The 15,940-nt window shown below is 36.1% G+C and overlaps 1 protein-coding gene across 4 annotated transcripts in view; it reads left to right on the top strand.

Annotated features, from left to right (window-relative positions):
- Positions 1 to 15,940, top strand: part of RASGRP1 (RAS guanyl releasing protein 1) — a 43,533-nt gene that overhangs the window by 17,962 nt on the left and 9,631 nt on the right. For all 4 annotated transcript variants that reach the window (XM_015864823.2, XM_015864821.2, XM_015864824.2 and 1 more), the window contains 9 exons: positions 6,764 to 6,869; positions 7,453 to 7,515; positions 8,786 to 8,917; positions 9,583 to 9,736; positions 11,818 to 11,991; positions 13,031 to 13,147; positions 13,599 to 13,874; positions 14,538 to 14,618; positions 15,181 to 15,285. In XM_015864823.2, coding sequence (XP_015720309.1) covers positions 6,764 to 6,869; positions 7,453 to 7,515; positions 8,786 to 8,917; positions 9,583 to 9,736; positions 11,818 to 11,991; positions 13,031 to 13,147; positions 13,599 to 13,874; positions 14,538 to 14,618; positions 15,181 to 15,285 — 1,208 coding nt within the window. The remainder of the gene's footprint in view (positions 1 to 6,763; positions 6,870 to 7,452; positions 7,516 to 8,785; positions 8,918 to 9,582; positions 9,737 to 11,817; positions 11,992 to 13,030; positions 13,148 to 13,598; positions 13,875 to 14,537; positions 14,619 to 15,180; positions 15,286 to 15,940) is intronic.

Raw genomic sequence — 15,940 nt, 5'->3', positions numbered from 1 at the left:
AAACTCCCATTGCTAAGGTCAGAATATGGAAGTGCGAGAGCTGGGAAAAAGCAAAGATGGAAGAGCACCCATTAGAGCCACTCAGATTATACTTGCATTGGGACTGACTTTCAGGAATCCCTGAACTCTTCAACTTTCATGGTTGAATACATATTGAAACCATATGAAGAATTCAGTGCCCAGTGCCAGCCATATTGTGATCATTTAGTGGTATGCTATAATACCCTTGAAAATATGGAACTCCTCTGGCAGAAGCTGTAATGTGCAATGTCAAGAGCTTCTCTTCTAAGGTTCCGTTTGTACATACCTGAAAGTTATGCATGGTACTTTGGTACATTTAAGTTCATAGTGAAGCTGCATTGTCATTTTCTTTATTTATTCTGTTTTGTTGGTTTTTTTTTGCTTTTTGGTAAGCCTCGTATTTTTGGTCTATGGTCAACAAGGGCTTTTCCAGTCTCAAGATGGGACAAAGGCACATCTCCATCTACTGAGTTAGAAAATGCTTGTCACATAGTCTCTAAACGCTAATGCCAGAAATATATCTAGAAGTTAAACCAGAGTCTGGGATGCTAACGTTTGTAAGGAAGAGAAACATGAAACAGTATGTCTGGAATATTACAGCAGAATTTAGGGTAGAAGTGTGAGTCAGCAATGAAAATTAAGGCCAGAAACTGGGGCCTAATCTATCTGTAACATCTTGAGGTCTCTGAGAGGAAAGATGCTTGGTGTCTGCTGGTTTGTTTTAGTTTGAACCTTTGGATGTGGCTGACTTTGTGCTTCCTCAGATGAGATGATTGGCTGCCCCAGGATTGATCATACAGAGTATCACTGTAAAAATGCTGCAGTTCTAGGATGAGTAAGAGCTGAGCACGTAGTTGAGTTCAGTGGTTATCTAGCAATACTGGGCTCAGAATTTTCTGATTCCATTCTAGATGTCTTGTCTTATCCATCAGAGCTTACACTGTTGTTGCCAGGCACTACACCTGGATTACTCAAGAGTTGCCTGTAGCTCAAGAACTACACATGGCTCCTCCAATATCATGATTCATAGCTTTGAAAAAAACTTGAACACTCAAATTATGATTGGTAGGCTTTGTAGAAAAAGACCAATTAAAAAGATCTCGTTTGCCAGAAGTCAATACTTGAACTATACTATAGAACAATGAAAATTAGTGCACAGAGGGGGTGTTAACATTTTACTTTTTGTGCTTGATTTGAATTTCCAAGGCTAATGGAACACTTTCCACCCACATTTCATTTGGTTTCTCTTGAAGAACATTTTAATTTCTCAAAATCATCCCATTTCCCCTTGACAAGAACATTCATCCTCTTGTTTTCATTTCAAAGAATTACCCACCCAGAGCTTTCTGCAAGAGGTAGCTCTCCAAAAGCTGTTTCTGAGAGAGTAATGTCTTTCCCTTGAGATTTCTACTCCCTGGTGTTCCCTACTCTCACGTGGAGTAGTCTTGGACGCATATTAGATTTGCTTGTGCCTTGGTCATATCTGCATTGTTAATGAGTGGTTGGAAGAACTTTTTTCCCTTCCTGTTCTGTAGACTTCTGTATTGAAGTGTGAAGTAGACTTAGAGAAACATCCAGTCTATGACTGATTTTTTTTTTTTTTATATGCTGTGTGTTGTGAACAACCATCATTTGTAGAATTAAGTTTAAATATGAGAGCCTTTTGCCTAATCTTTGTAAGGTCATTGTAATTAACTTATACTATTTCTGAAAGAAAGACATCAGGTAGACAAAAACTCCCAACATATTAACAAAGCAAAACAACAAAAAACTCCACTACCACTCTGCAGAATACTATATAGAATACTACTATAGAATACCATAATGCAACATCAGTAGAGCAACCAGTGACTTTCATCTTTGCTCCTAATAAAACTGCTTGGCAGTTGCCTGATGATTTGTCATTACATTGTTCTTTGTGCTAGGTTTGATAATGACTGGAAAGCTTCAGGTAGATTACAAGAAATTATTCATATTCTTAGTAGTTTAGTCACTGATCACGTAATATCAGTGTTCTATGATTCACGTCTTATACATTTCAAATGGTGCACCAGATGATAGAGTTGAACCTGATGCTAAAGAAATGCTTATAAAATGAGTGCCTCTTAGACCTAGTAAAAAACATTTCTTTCTTGCAAAATACAGCTCAATTAAGACCTTCCTGGCATTCTTCCTGTTGCCTAATGATTGCATTCATAGGTAGGAAGGTATCAGGACCATGGTACTGCCTATAGAACATTTTCTAGTGAATACATTCGTCATAAGCTTGGGATTGTAGTGAAAAATAGGTAGTTTGCTCTTACTGCCTTTCTTATTAGCCTTAGTACTTGGGTACTTCTAACTATTCTAGAAACACATGATATTTCAGTTATATCTAAATCACACATTGCGGGGAGCCACTAATTGGTTCATGCACAAGAATGACTGACAGGCCTAGCTTAGTCCTATATTTTTGTATTCTCATGCATGTAGTTAAAAGTATATTGAGTTCTTACTTCCTTTTTTGCTTCAGAGAACTTCTATAAAAATATCTTTAGTGCATTTACAAAAGAAAAAAAGAAATGTAACTTGCAGACAATTCTAAGGCTATGCAGTATTTTGCAGCACTCTGTTAAGGTAAATCGACTAACTGAAATACACTCATGCTACTTTCTTTAGTGTTCACTCTGGTTTTTGCTCAGCAGAGTATGTGGTTAGAAACAGATACACAAACGGAAATCAAAATGAGTCTCAGACTTTAAGAAAAAACAACAAACCTTGTGGTGGATCAAGAGAATGCTATAGAGACATTCAGAGAGACTCTCCCAACTGAGTCAGTAAAACCCCCATAAGCACCTTCCCTGTTTGCACAAAGATAGTTTACCATAACTTCTGTAACTTCCTTACACACAGTTATTTTTAGCAGGTTATGTCTCTGAAAAAAAGTTGCCTGCTGGTCAGTGACAGTTCTGAAACTGAGCTGGACTCTTTTCTTGCTGAAAATCAATTTTTAGCTTTTTATTTTTTATTTCTTTTTAATTAGGAATTTATGCAATACAAATAGAAGAATCAGACCTAATGTTTTTCTCTTTACTAACATCATTCACTAATGGGGTACTCCCTCCCCCTCCCTCCCAAAAAAAAGAACCATCTCTTTTATAGATTTGGCAGGATATTTGATAATGATTGTATTTGTAAAATTATCTGCTCCTACAATCCCATACAGGTTTGCTGCTTTGTGCTAAGCTGTACTAGGAACTGATAAGACTTTTGTCTGCAGTGTGTATTTTGTTTTTTAGACCATCACAAGTACAAAGCTTTTCTTAGTGCAATCAAGCCTTTTCGTCACTGGCTAAGGGTAGGAATGAATAGCATAAAATTCAGTTCTGTTTCATTGTATGAAAGATAATTGCTCTATTGTAACAATATCCACCTCTGCTGTGAGGTAGTTGGATCTGGATGTTTTAAAGCATAAATTCACTTCTGTTAGGTGAGAAAATGATAAGCGTGTTGACCTAATCAGTAATATTAGTTAGAACATGTTGTTTTCCTCCATACCTTTACAGTGCAGAAAAAAATAAATAGTGAAAAGATCATTAAAAAGATCCAAATTCAATTGGAAGCATGATGCCACATAATACTTATGGTAGAAGCCTGGAATATGCACAGAAGAGAAACTGTTAAGATAGACAGATATTTACTGTCTCTGTCAGCTGGAGATACCCATATTGAACACATCTGAAAAGCAGGTGACTTAACAATAACTATACACTTATTAGCATACACACAAATAACCATTTTTTGCTTTCAAAAAATGGCTTTTCTGGTTAAACAAAATCTGTGGATTGAAGGGCTCCATAAGAAGAGAGGTGACCAGCAGCGGCAGGGAGGTGACTGTCCCTCTCTACTCTGCCCTCATGAGGCCCTATCAGGAGTACTGTATTCTGGTCTGGAGCCACCAATACAGGAAAGATGTGAAACTGTTGGGTAGGGTTCAGTGAGGTGAGGGTCTGGCACAGGCTGCCCAAAGAAGCTGTGGATGCTGGAGATGTTCAAGATCAAGTTGGATGGAACTCTGAGCCTGTAGCAGGGTTAGGGGGGGAGGGTTTGCAACTTGATGATCCTTGGGGTTCCTTCCAACCCAAGCCATTCTATTCGGTAAAAATTGGTACAGACCTCTGTGCACTATATTTAAAAGAATTTTAGTCTTAAAGACACTTAGAATGTCGGAATAAGTCAAATACTAAAGAATTTAATAAACATTGTGATTCCTGATGTCCCAGCCTTTCTTTGCAAATTCCCCATTTCTCTGGCAAAACTTACACAGCAGCTGCTTTAATGCTTAAACTATTTACATTCCATTAAGAACAGAAAGATCTTATAAGTAATAAATGAAATTATGCAAGAACATGATTAAGGTTTGTCTAAACTTTGGTTTCTGCTTTAAAACCAAGAACTTACAATTAAAATAAAAAAAAGACAGCTGAAGAAATTCTGGATACCTGTTCACCAATGTAAATTTTTATTTCACATTGATCTATTACTTGAACTTCTGTATTACCAAATTAATTTTTATTTTTTTTTTTTTTTTTTTGAGATTGCTGGTCAGTATTCTTTTCTGGTCTGCCTTCATCTGATTGCATTTTCTTATGTCATTGCTCAAGAGCCCTAACCCAAGTGCTTTCCAGCATAAACATAGAAAAGCCTGCTTTTTTCTTATCTCTACAAACAAAAGTGGATAGCTAATAGGGGATATATTCATTGTATTTAAAGCAAAGGACTAGTTCCTATCTGTGACTTTGTGGGAAACTGTATTTGCACAGTTAAAAATAATTATTATGAATGCCAAGTATTTAACTCTACCTTTTGCATGAAAGGAAAATAGCATATACTGTAGCTCTTGCACGTTACTACCAGAAGGCCCTGGCTTTTTAGGGGTGTGCCTGTGGTTGGTAACAGAATTTGTGTGCTTTCAGATCAGCTTAGTTGAACCATATGCTAAGCTGAGTGCCCTGTATTTCTTGAGTAGTGTATACACCATCATGACTATGAAAATCAGCTAAGAACACAGAATCTTACAAAGCAGATCTGGAAGGATTGCTAAGGAGCACACATCTCTAAAACTGTATGCAACAGCTGTTGGAGTAAAACCTGGCACACTATTGAAAGTGGAGAATAATATTAGAGAGATGATTCTCCTAGAATTTTACAATCTTTTTTCTTACTGCAAGTACAGGATGATTTGGCTGTCATATTTTGAAAGCTCAGCTTTGGAATCTCAGCTTTGAAATCTCCATTGACAGTAACTGTTCACAGGAAGTTTTCTGCTGGCTCCAAATCAGAGTCAAGTAGTGCAACTTACTGTCCTAACTCTCCACTGCTTTCTCTGTCAGTTTGTTAGACTGAGGCTATAAACAGAATTTCCTCTTATGATGTATGTGTAATTACAGAAAATACATTCAGAAAGAGGTCTCACGCATTCATTGTTGAAGGTGACCTGTTATATAAAGTTTCTGTTCTTGGCATAATAATGCTGAGTGGGTTGATGCCAGAATCTACTAATCAGGAATTTTCTGCTTGCCTTTCCTGAGGGCTTTTCTGTTCATCATTATTGATTTCCCTGTAAACTGAACACACGGTTTCCAAAATATCTACATCAGTGCATGATAGATACGCAGCATGTCCTCTGCTTCTAAGGGTTCAAACTGAGTGCTTAAACAGTAACTTCACTTGTAAACTACAGGCTTAGATCATTCTGAATCACCTTCCTACAGAACTACAGATACTCCTCATGCAATAATTAGTCTGTTTGATGAAGGAAATATAGGGGTCTTTACAGGATTGATTATGTAGAAGGGAGACATCCAGATTGGTGCAGGGGCAGCTATGTGAACCCAGCAGTTGGTTAACAGATTTCACTCTCTGGCCAATCAGCCTGAATTCAGACACAGTATATGCTGTGTTACCCACTGTAAGCATGAGTGTTATGGCACTAATAAAGGGAAGATAAAGCTTTCAGGGGAGAATGTAAGTGTAAGTGTAGGAATTGAAGTGTAAGTAGTAGGAAACAGATCAAGAAAAAGCTGGGCTTTATTAGTTCTACCACTGAGAAAGGGAAATTTTGTAAAACATTGATATATTTGTAGCCCTTGATGATCTTTTCCTAATATGGGAAAAAGCACCCACAGAGCCCAGAAGTCTAGATATCTAGTCTAATACCTCCTTCATATAGTCTAAAGCCTCCTTCAAGTGAAATCCTTGTAATGTGCAGTTAAAGGAAATGCATTAGGATGTTTAGGTCCACCTCTAAGAGCATGCATTGGTTAACCCCTGAAATTCTGCATACATTATACCTCAGTCCATGCATTTCTAGATGCATGTTTACTTTAGATTTATGTATGTCTGCTATACAAAAAACCTGCATAATCAATATCTCCATTCTGATGGGTCCAGTCATTCCACAGGCTGACATTGATCGTGGATTCTTCTGTAACTCAATTCATTAAGTTCTTACAAATGTTATATTCATCTGATCATTATTTACAGCTATCTGAGTATTTTGATTGTTTTTGAGACAAAGCTATTTTTTGTTTGTTTTATCTCATCAGAAAAAAGACAAACCTACTAAGTTAGTAACTAACTATCATCTTTCAAATAGCATGCTACATTGGCCTGCTTAGAATTAGGATTCTGAAGAGCCCTCTTTGGTGTTTATGAAGTTACATGACAATTTGAATATGAGTACTCCTTTTTCCCCCCCCAGATTTAGAAGGAAATTCTTATCAGAACAACCAGCTGCTAAAGATGATTCTGACCATGCATCAGTTTATCATCTCCTCTGCAGATATGCTCCAGAAACTCAGTGATCTATATCCTTTGCAATATTCACCTGCTTATAAGGTAAAAAGTTAGATATGCTTGACAACTCTAAGAAAGGTAAGTAGAGGATATTTAATGAAGGGATGCATTAATTTTCTTCTAATGAAACGATAGACTTCATCTTTACAGGTGTTTTTGTCTGTACAGTGTGGCTTTTGTTTGTTTTAGGATGTGGGTTTTTTTTTTTCTTTTTTGCCTGGTTTACCTTATAATCCACATAGATGGAAAAGAAATTCCAGTTCAGATTTTAATTAGGATAAATCATCCTCTATTGGCTGCAAAGGGATTACCTAACAGGTGTTAGATTAGTATATGTACCTCCGTTAGATACTGCAGACCTGGGACTATTACAGGTTTCTGTTTTTCTACCCTCAGTACAAGTAGAAGAGCAAAGCACAAAAGCATAGTTTTACTAATATCCTAATGTCACCATCTGGAGATGACAATTTTCAACATTATTTCTCAGGCACTCACTCAAAATTATAGTGTATTTAAATTGTAAACATTGTATCCTGATTTGATGCTATTCTTAGGTGACTGCCTGCACGTGTGGTTTTCCTTAATGTTTTCTACCTATCTTAGTGCGTTAGAGAAGAAATCATCTGTGCTGTGTGTAAAGATCTGCTATTTTGTGAGGTAAGAATACTCTTGCTTGGTAGCCATTAGTCAACAGCTGTCCCTGTATCATACAAAAGGATGTTTTCAATATATCTTAACATCACATCAAAAAGAGAAAGGTGTATTCCTTCAGCTTTTCAAGATTCACTTTAGCAACTTTACAAAAAGAGACTCACACAGATCCACTGAGGTCAGTGCATAAGTTATTGGGTTGCACTTTTAAACTGATTCTATATGAACCTCTTCCTTAAACAGCAGTAAAAATTGACAGAGCTCAGGAATCAAGAGCATTATATCTAATATGATATAGGTCTATTAAAAAAATAGAGTGGGATATTGCAGCTACCGTTACATAGAAAAACCAAACTATTTTAATCTGTAGGTAACTTTCCCTAGTAACTGTTCAGTCATTTGCAATGATCACAGATCATTTTCATTAATTACAATGAAGTTTGAAATCAGTTTAAGGAAAACAAAAGCATAGAAACATGCTCAACAATAAAAATGTTAGCCATTCCAAAGTAGCTATAGCTTGAATTATGGGTGGGCTTTGGTCTGATTGCAGGAAAAAAACATGAGTGACTACCTTTATTTGGTGGTGGGGTTTTGTTTGTTTCTGGGTTTTGTTCTTTTCTCTCTTTCATTCAGTTATTATATTATCTTGGCTCAAAAGTTGTTTGTTTGTTTTTTCCCCCCTCCCCAGTCCCTCTGCAGGGAGAAGGAGTGAGTGAGCAGCTGGGTCAGTATTTAGTATTTAGGCTAGGGCCAACCTATCACATTGGGTGACAAGTCACACATGGGAACTGAAATAAAATACATGACAAATAATTTGAATGCCTAACATAGAAAAGTATAGTCCTTAGAAAGTATTTGATATATATGAGAATGAACCACTAGTAAACAAATACATTTAAACTTATTTTTTTAAGTTAATAGTTAAAATTCTGACTAGGATAGTGCATTTCTTTTAAGCAGAATATTTTCAAGTTTTAAAGGAATATGTAAAATTGTCTACAACCCTGTGAAAAAAATAATCAGCATACATATTATCTAAATGTAACATGAATCTAGATATTTTAATATTGAATTTTATGCAACTGCAGCTTAATTCTGTATAGAACTAATTTTTTTTTTTAATCCTGTAAACCCTAACAGTAGCATTTAAAAAGCAAGCATTATCTCCCAAAGTTGGTCAAAATTAAATAAAATCATGAACATGAGCAGTTATCTAGATTTCAGCCTTACTCAATGTAAAGCAAAATCAATATTTTTCCCCTCTTTATAATAGGTATTGGATTACAGAGTTCTGGGTTATGTTCAAAATGGACTCTAAGCTATCAACAGCCATGGAGGCATTTCAAGAACTGGTTAAAGCTAATGGTGAGGAATTACACTGCCGTCTAATCGACACAACTCAAATGTGAGTGTCAAAGTTTCAGTATAGTTGGGAATCAAAGTTTTGCTCTGAATTTTCTTTATCTGAATATAATGTCTCTCTAGCATAACAGGATAACGATCCCACAGTGGGTTAATATTAGTCTATTGAAAGTTCCATGTTATTAATTCTTGGTGAAGCGTTCATACATTATTATACATTGAGGAACAGAATGACTTTCAAGAATAGGCTAAGTTGAGCTGGACTGTTTTCTAGTCTTTGTGCTGATTTTCTGTGCTAGTTGAGTTTTATTATATCCAGGGAGCCTTACTGACTCAGCCAGTGAGAAAAGAGAACATTCTGATTGAATAATAGAGGAGGTAAAAGCATCTATGTGATATTTTAAGGACTATTAAAGGGAATCTTTTATGTTTAGTAGGCCAAAGTTAGAGAAAGCAGTTCTGAAAGTGCAGTATATGATCCTGTACTCCTTAGTAACATTGCTGTACTGTATTTAGATGCAATATAAATACTTAAAGCAAATAATGTTTTGTTACGTGGTCTGTAATTTGTGAAAGATGCTTGCTGTTTAAAAATCCAAATTCTAACTCTTTAATGAAAGAAAGCATGAAAATAATGCAAGTTATCATATAAGAAGTTTCATCTTCAGAGGGTAATTTAGGATAATTCTCTCTTAATTTCTCTAAAAGAAATTCCAGAGACTGGTCTAGAAAGCTGACACAGCGTGTAAAGGCTAACAACAGTAAGAAACGGAAAGTTTCACTCCTTTTTGATCACCTTGAGCCAGAAGAGCTGTCAGACCATCTTACCTATCTTGAATTTAAGTCCTTCAGAAGAATATCAGTAAGTATTTTATTTTAAATAGAGGCAGGAAGGAGATAGTAAAGATGGGAGAGTGGTATTAAGTTTAAGAGGTAAGTTTAACCCTGTGGTGCAAGCACTTTGACAAACTGACAAAATGATTGTGGTGGAGAGCTGACAAGATCAAGGTCAGCTACAGAACCAAATGGGAAAGCTTACCTGTGTATCAGTATAACTAAGTGAAGTAGGTAAAGCCTGTTTCTTTAGTCCTGAGGTTAAGTAGAATGAGCACAGCTCAGCTTGTTTCTCTACAACTTAACTATCATTTGTACATAGGACACTGATGCATGCTCTGTTTTGAACATATTCCCTGGTCTGTTCTATACCCAAACCACCACATCCAACTATTACTGAGATAGCGGTAGTGCTGTGAGCTAAAATTTTAACAATTTATTTGCTAACAATTAAATGCATGGACTTGTGTGTGCCTGTGTCTTTGTCCATTCTCTGTTTTGCTAGACTGAAACTGGACAGGGATATTTATTCTGACTACCTTCCTTTTTACTACAGTCATTTCTGAGAGGGTGTGAGTGTAGAACATCTACACAATAGATCAAAGGAAAGGGCCTCTGGGGAAGCAAAGTAAACTATTTGAACTTCTTCCAAATAATCAGTTTCTAGTAGAAGTGGTTGTATAATTGCATACTGAAACAAGCAGGTTCCTTCGGCTCAAATCAGCAATCAGGCTCAAGTGGGATGAAGGAAGCCTGGAATGCTCCTAGAAAACCAACTTCCTGTGGCAGTAGGAAACAGCAGTGCAATACTCTCATGCAGCAGGTGCATAAACTGCTACCTGTAGGTAGTACTAACATTCAAAGCTCATGTAACTCCTAGCACTTTCATAACTTTGCACAGACAATTACTAGATATGAGTTTGCTCAGCAATGAAAAAATCATTTTTGGAAGAAGAGCTACTGAGAACAAAATATAACCTAATCAAACTATAATTGTTCTGAAACTACTATGAGGTTAATAATTATGTAGTCAGATATTGAATAATTAATCATCATACAGTGCAGTTGCTTACATCCAGCCAAATCTGGCTGTAGTTCAGAATTCAAACTATAACTGTATGTACTGTGAAATCTTAGAGACAGCTCTACTTATTTTCTTACTGTTATGATTTGTTCCATTTCTAATTTAGTAAGAGGATTAATTCTGGTATCTGCTGTCACCTCTGACTCTTTAAAGTGTTATTAGTACTTACTAAATGAGCAGATGAAAAAGCTAAAGCAGAGGGAGAACAAGCAAAAAACACATAACATTTCTACCATTTATGATATTTTCTTAAGCCAAAGAAATATAACATGTATATTAAACATGTATCTACTGCAGCTATGAAAGTTTTTGTTAAGATGTCAGTATTACTGTCCATAATAACAAGAGTGTACATAAGTCTCCCATCATATTTTCTAATTAGTCACTTTTCTGTGTATCCTTGCTATTAATAAATCAAGGAATCAGACACTGCATCTATGAAAACAAATGTTTGCTTCTCTTTGATCTTAATGGGAAGAATGGCTTCAAAGAAAATATCAGTACTTTGCCACATACAAGGGTTCCCTAGACTATTTCAGGTCTCTTTGGTTAAATAAGAAAATCTCACAATATGCATGAAAAAAATAGAGACTCTGTAGTCCTTTTTGTTAACAAACCTAATCTTAGTTTTATGAAAATCTTATAGAACTTATTTTGATTAGAATAGTTTAAGGCAGAAGTGTTATATTTCCAATGTATGTTCCTATAACTTAAACTATCACTGAATTACCAGATTAAACTGAATTTTAAGCATAATTTTCCTCACAGAGAACCAGATTCAGTGAATCTGTGGAGCCAGTAATGCTGGGAGAAGTCAAGGCTTGTGAGATATGCATGATGCAACAATGTGATATAAATGATGAAGATTATTTTAATTCCATTGCTATGAGCTTTACTGCTTTGAAAAGAACAACGGAGAGGGTTCAAACTTATGAACACTTAAGGTTCACTGATTTTCTTGTTCTTCACAGTTTATTTGTATTATTATTGTAAATTTTTTTTATTTTTATTTATTTATTTTTGAGTTCTCAGATTATCAGAGCTACATTGTGAATAGCTGTGTGAAAGAGAATCCAACAATGGAAAGATCAATTGCTCTTTGCAATGGTATCTCTCAGTGGGTGCAGCTAATGGTCCTCAGTAGACCAACACCACAGCTTCGAGCTGAAGTATTTATCAAGTTCATTCATGTTGCACAGGTCAGTTAAGTTTTGATACATGATACTTCCACTTCCTCTGAAACAGTCTCTTAGTTTTTCCACCCCCACCATCAACTGAGAAAGTAGTTGGCAGTAATCTCCTATTTCATACATATAGAAAGCATATTTGGGCAGTGCTGTGGTCTTACACCAGGTATTCATACATTACACCCTAAGAACAGGCAGCAGCAGACATAGTTGCCTTAAACCAGTTTCAGAGCTCCCAAGAAAATTAGCAGTCAGTCTACTAATAAGGAAGGAATCACTTACCTCCTTCCAGCATCAGGGCCCACTGGAAACTCCCAAGGAAAACAGTCCCATAGTAGAGATGTGTCCCTTGTGGCTGCCAGCCCTTAAATGAGGTTTGGAACCCATGGTCTACCCCTTTTGTTTGCATAAGTAAATTGCTTGCAGCTGTGCTCCCAGGGCTGGCCACACCCCTTCTCCAGGTGCTCAATTACTGGTTCAGTCTGTGACCAGACAGTTCCCACACACACAGTATCTTCAGCATCTCTATGGCTTTCTCCTATTCATTCTGAAGAAAACATTTTCAATGACAAATGAGATTTATACATATTTTTAAATCAGCTTGTGAAATGTCAATCTGAAAATACCTGTCATTCCAATGTATGAACTGCTGTGATGACTTTGACCATAAGTAGAATTGCTTTTCCTTATGCTTCATGTGATAGAAGCAAAGCTATTGTTCTACTGATGTTTTTTGCATACTGATCCATCTGCAACCATAAGTGATAGATTGCACAGTGTTATTGCAGACTGTGGGAAGAGGGAGAAATACTGAGGAGTCCTTTGAAGATTTGCTTTATATGCAGAATTATTATCATCTAATAACAGTAGAACAGGTAAAAATCACACTCATCAAAATCATAATTTCAGTACCAAAGTGAATGAAGTCAAATGGTACAAAACTTCTAAGACTTTGTTCCTCAGAAACAGAGGAAATGCAGAATTTGGATGTACATATGGAACAACTTAAAACTTTAAATAATAAATACTGCTTGTTTGTATATCAACACAGAAGCTTCACCAGTTGCAGAATTTCAACACGTTAATGGCAGTGATAGGAGGTCTCTGTCACAGTTCCATTTCCAGACTCAAGGAAACGAGCTCATGTGTTCCTCATGATGTAATTAAGGTTGGTATTGTATCTTTTAAAAATCATTTAAACTTTTCTTTGGTCACTTCACACAAAAATAAGCAAGCTTACTTTGTTAGACATGACAGATAGAGCAGAGGGGAAAAAAAAAGGAAGAGTTTCCCCACTCCTGATTTTTTTGTCACTTCAACTTTACAAACATTACTCCTACACACTGTAAGAATTCTGGCTATATTTTAATGGCACAGTGCAGGGTTTCTCTGCCAGGACAACTGGTGACTTGGAAGCCAGAGAATTACATTGCATATTTTAAGGTGAAGATGCTTGCTTCTGGGAAGGCCAGAGACATGAAATCTGCAGACACATCTTGATTTGAGAGTGTTGTATTTTTTTTCCATCGACTAAATAGAGAATATAGCAAGTCTGGCATTATAGACAGATAACATAGATTAGAAAGAGTTTTGATGATTTTTATTTTATTTTTTTTTAGGTGTTTAATGAAATGACAGAACTGCTTTCATCTTATAGAAACTATGACTGTTATCGACGTGCTTATAATGAGTGCACTAACTTTAAGATCCCAATCCTTGGGGTCCACTTGAAAGACTTGATATCACTTCATGAAGCCATGCCAGATTACTTAGAGGACAAAAAAATTAACATATGCAAACTGTACTCTCTCTATAATCACATAAATGAGCTTATACAACTCCAGGAAATGCCACTTCCCCTGGAGGCTAACATGGACCTTGTTCATTTGCTTACGGTAAGTCTATTGGAAGAGAGAAATACTTCAGTTTTAAAAATGATTTTCAATTACCTCAAACTGAACTAAGTAGAGAATTATATTAGGTTAGCAATGCTGATTTGCCAAGTAGCAAGGGTAGAAATACCACATGGGCAGCATGCTTCCAATTATTTCTATAAAAGAAAACATTTATTTCTGTCCCATGACAGTAGCATACATTCTCTCTGTACTAAATATAAATATAAATATAAATATAAATATAAATATAAATATAAATATAAATATAAATATAAATATATNTTTTATCCTCATCATGCACTTCTTGATTTAGCCTGGTTTAGTGACATGTTTCCTGAGAATTAAAGTTGATGTTGAATGTCTTTGGACTGGTGCTTACGTGGTGTGAAAGATTATCTATACATCGTGGCAGTAATAGTTATGCCTACAGTCACTTGCAGTGTTAATGTTACAGATTTCCAGTCAATGACAGCAAAAGACTGGAACTTAGAAATGCATCCATTCCAAATCATGGTCAACACTTGTGCAGATTATTATTTATTTTTTCCATAGGTGCAAACATTAAACACCAATCTATCAAAAAATACAAATGCATGCCAGGAACAAGTAAATCAAGTAGTAGTAACTGGTCTGGGATTAAGCTAATGTTCTGTTTATTTTCAGCTGTCCCTTGATTTGTACTACACAGAAGATGAAATTTATGAGCTTTCATATGCACGAGAGCCAAGAAGTCACCGAGCCGCTGTAAGGACATTTTCAGATTCTTAACAAAATATCTTTATGAATAATGCAATTTTTATCCCTTGTATTCATCTTATTTTACTTTGAGCAAAACTGAAAATGGAGAAAAATGCAGTAAAATCCATTAAAGCATAGTTTGGCTGATGATAAAGCATAACGGAGGGTCTATGTGAGACTTGCTGCCATATCTGGTTTCCTAGCAGAAACACAAATGCTACTGCTTGTACAGAGACATCAGGCTCCATCTTGACAACTGATACTGGTTCTTTTAAGATCTTTTGTGCAATTCGAATGATCAAACATGTAAGTTTTATCCTGCAGTTTTTGTTCCTGTTTTGGAAAAGATTGTGAGTTTATGGTTTAGTGAATTGTGACAGTTAAAGAAAAGACAGCTCAGGGAAGTGCTTTGTCTGAACTATGACAAAATTATCAAAAATATGATTATGTGTCAGTCATGCCATTTCTGCAGTCCTGTATTTCATAGTCCATTGTCAGAATTGAAAGAAGTATAATATCAAAAATATTTTAGTGTGATACTAATAAAGTCCCATTCAATTTATTGTAGCCTTTGACACCTTCCAGACCACCAGTAGTTGCAGACTGGGCCTCAGGAGTAGCCCCAAAACCTGATCCAAAAACAGTCAGCAAACATGTTCAGAGGATGGTGGATGTAAGTATGGTCAGACAATTTACCTTATATCTCAGTTGTAGTCTTAACTGCCAAGTTTTACTGGTGGACTCTGGAAGCAGACCTCTCAACAGCTTTGTTAGAGCAGCCATTGCTTTTATACTCATTTGGGTCATCAGTTTTATTCATCATTGATTTCAAAACAGAAAAATGGAGAGAGGTAAAAATTTTCTTCATATTGCTGCATCATCTCTTTTTCTTCTAAAGACTTATAATATTTCTTGTTATCCCTCGATAAGTGCATACTGTTTTGGAGCATATTCCTAAATTTGTCCTATATATAGTTCTTGCTGCAGTCAGTAATGTCATTCCTAAGTTGAAATAAATCTTCATATAACTGATTCTCACATAACATTAACCTGATCAAGTAAGCCAGGCAGCTGCAATGGTTTGTATAGAGATCATCACTGAAAGCATTAGCACAAGTTGTATATGTAGACCTTAGTAACGATCTTAAAGAGAAACTATGGGGTCTGCTCTGAAAGTAATGCCTGCTATTTTATGTTGGTCCATGACATCAGAGGTGAATGCTGGTTTAGCCAGTAGAGGCTGAACATTCCAATTCCAACATTCCATTCCATTTTGTTGCCAAGTGACAGACGGCAGAGGAGGGGGTGTCTCAGAAAATGGCATTTGA

The sequence above is a fragment of the Coturnix japonica genome, chromosome 5, assembly GCF_001577835.2.
Source record: "Coturnix japonica isolate 7356 chromosome 5, Coturnix japonica 2.1, whole genome shotgun sequence".
In the NCBI taxonomy this organism is placed as follows: Eukaryota; Metazoa; Chordata; class Aves; order Galliformes; family Phasianidae; genus Coturnix; species Coturnix japonica.
The sequence above is the reverse complement of the archived record's forward strand: the minus strand, read 5'-3'. Positions and strand labels throughout refer to the sequence as shown.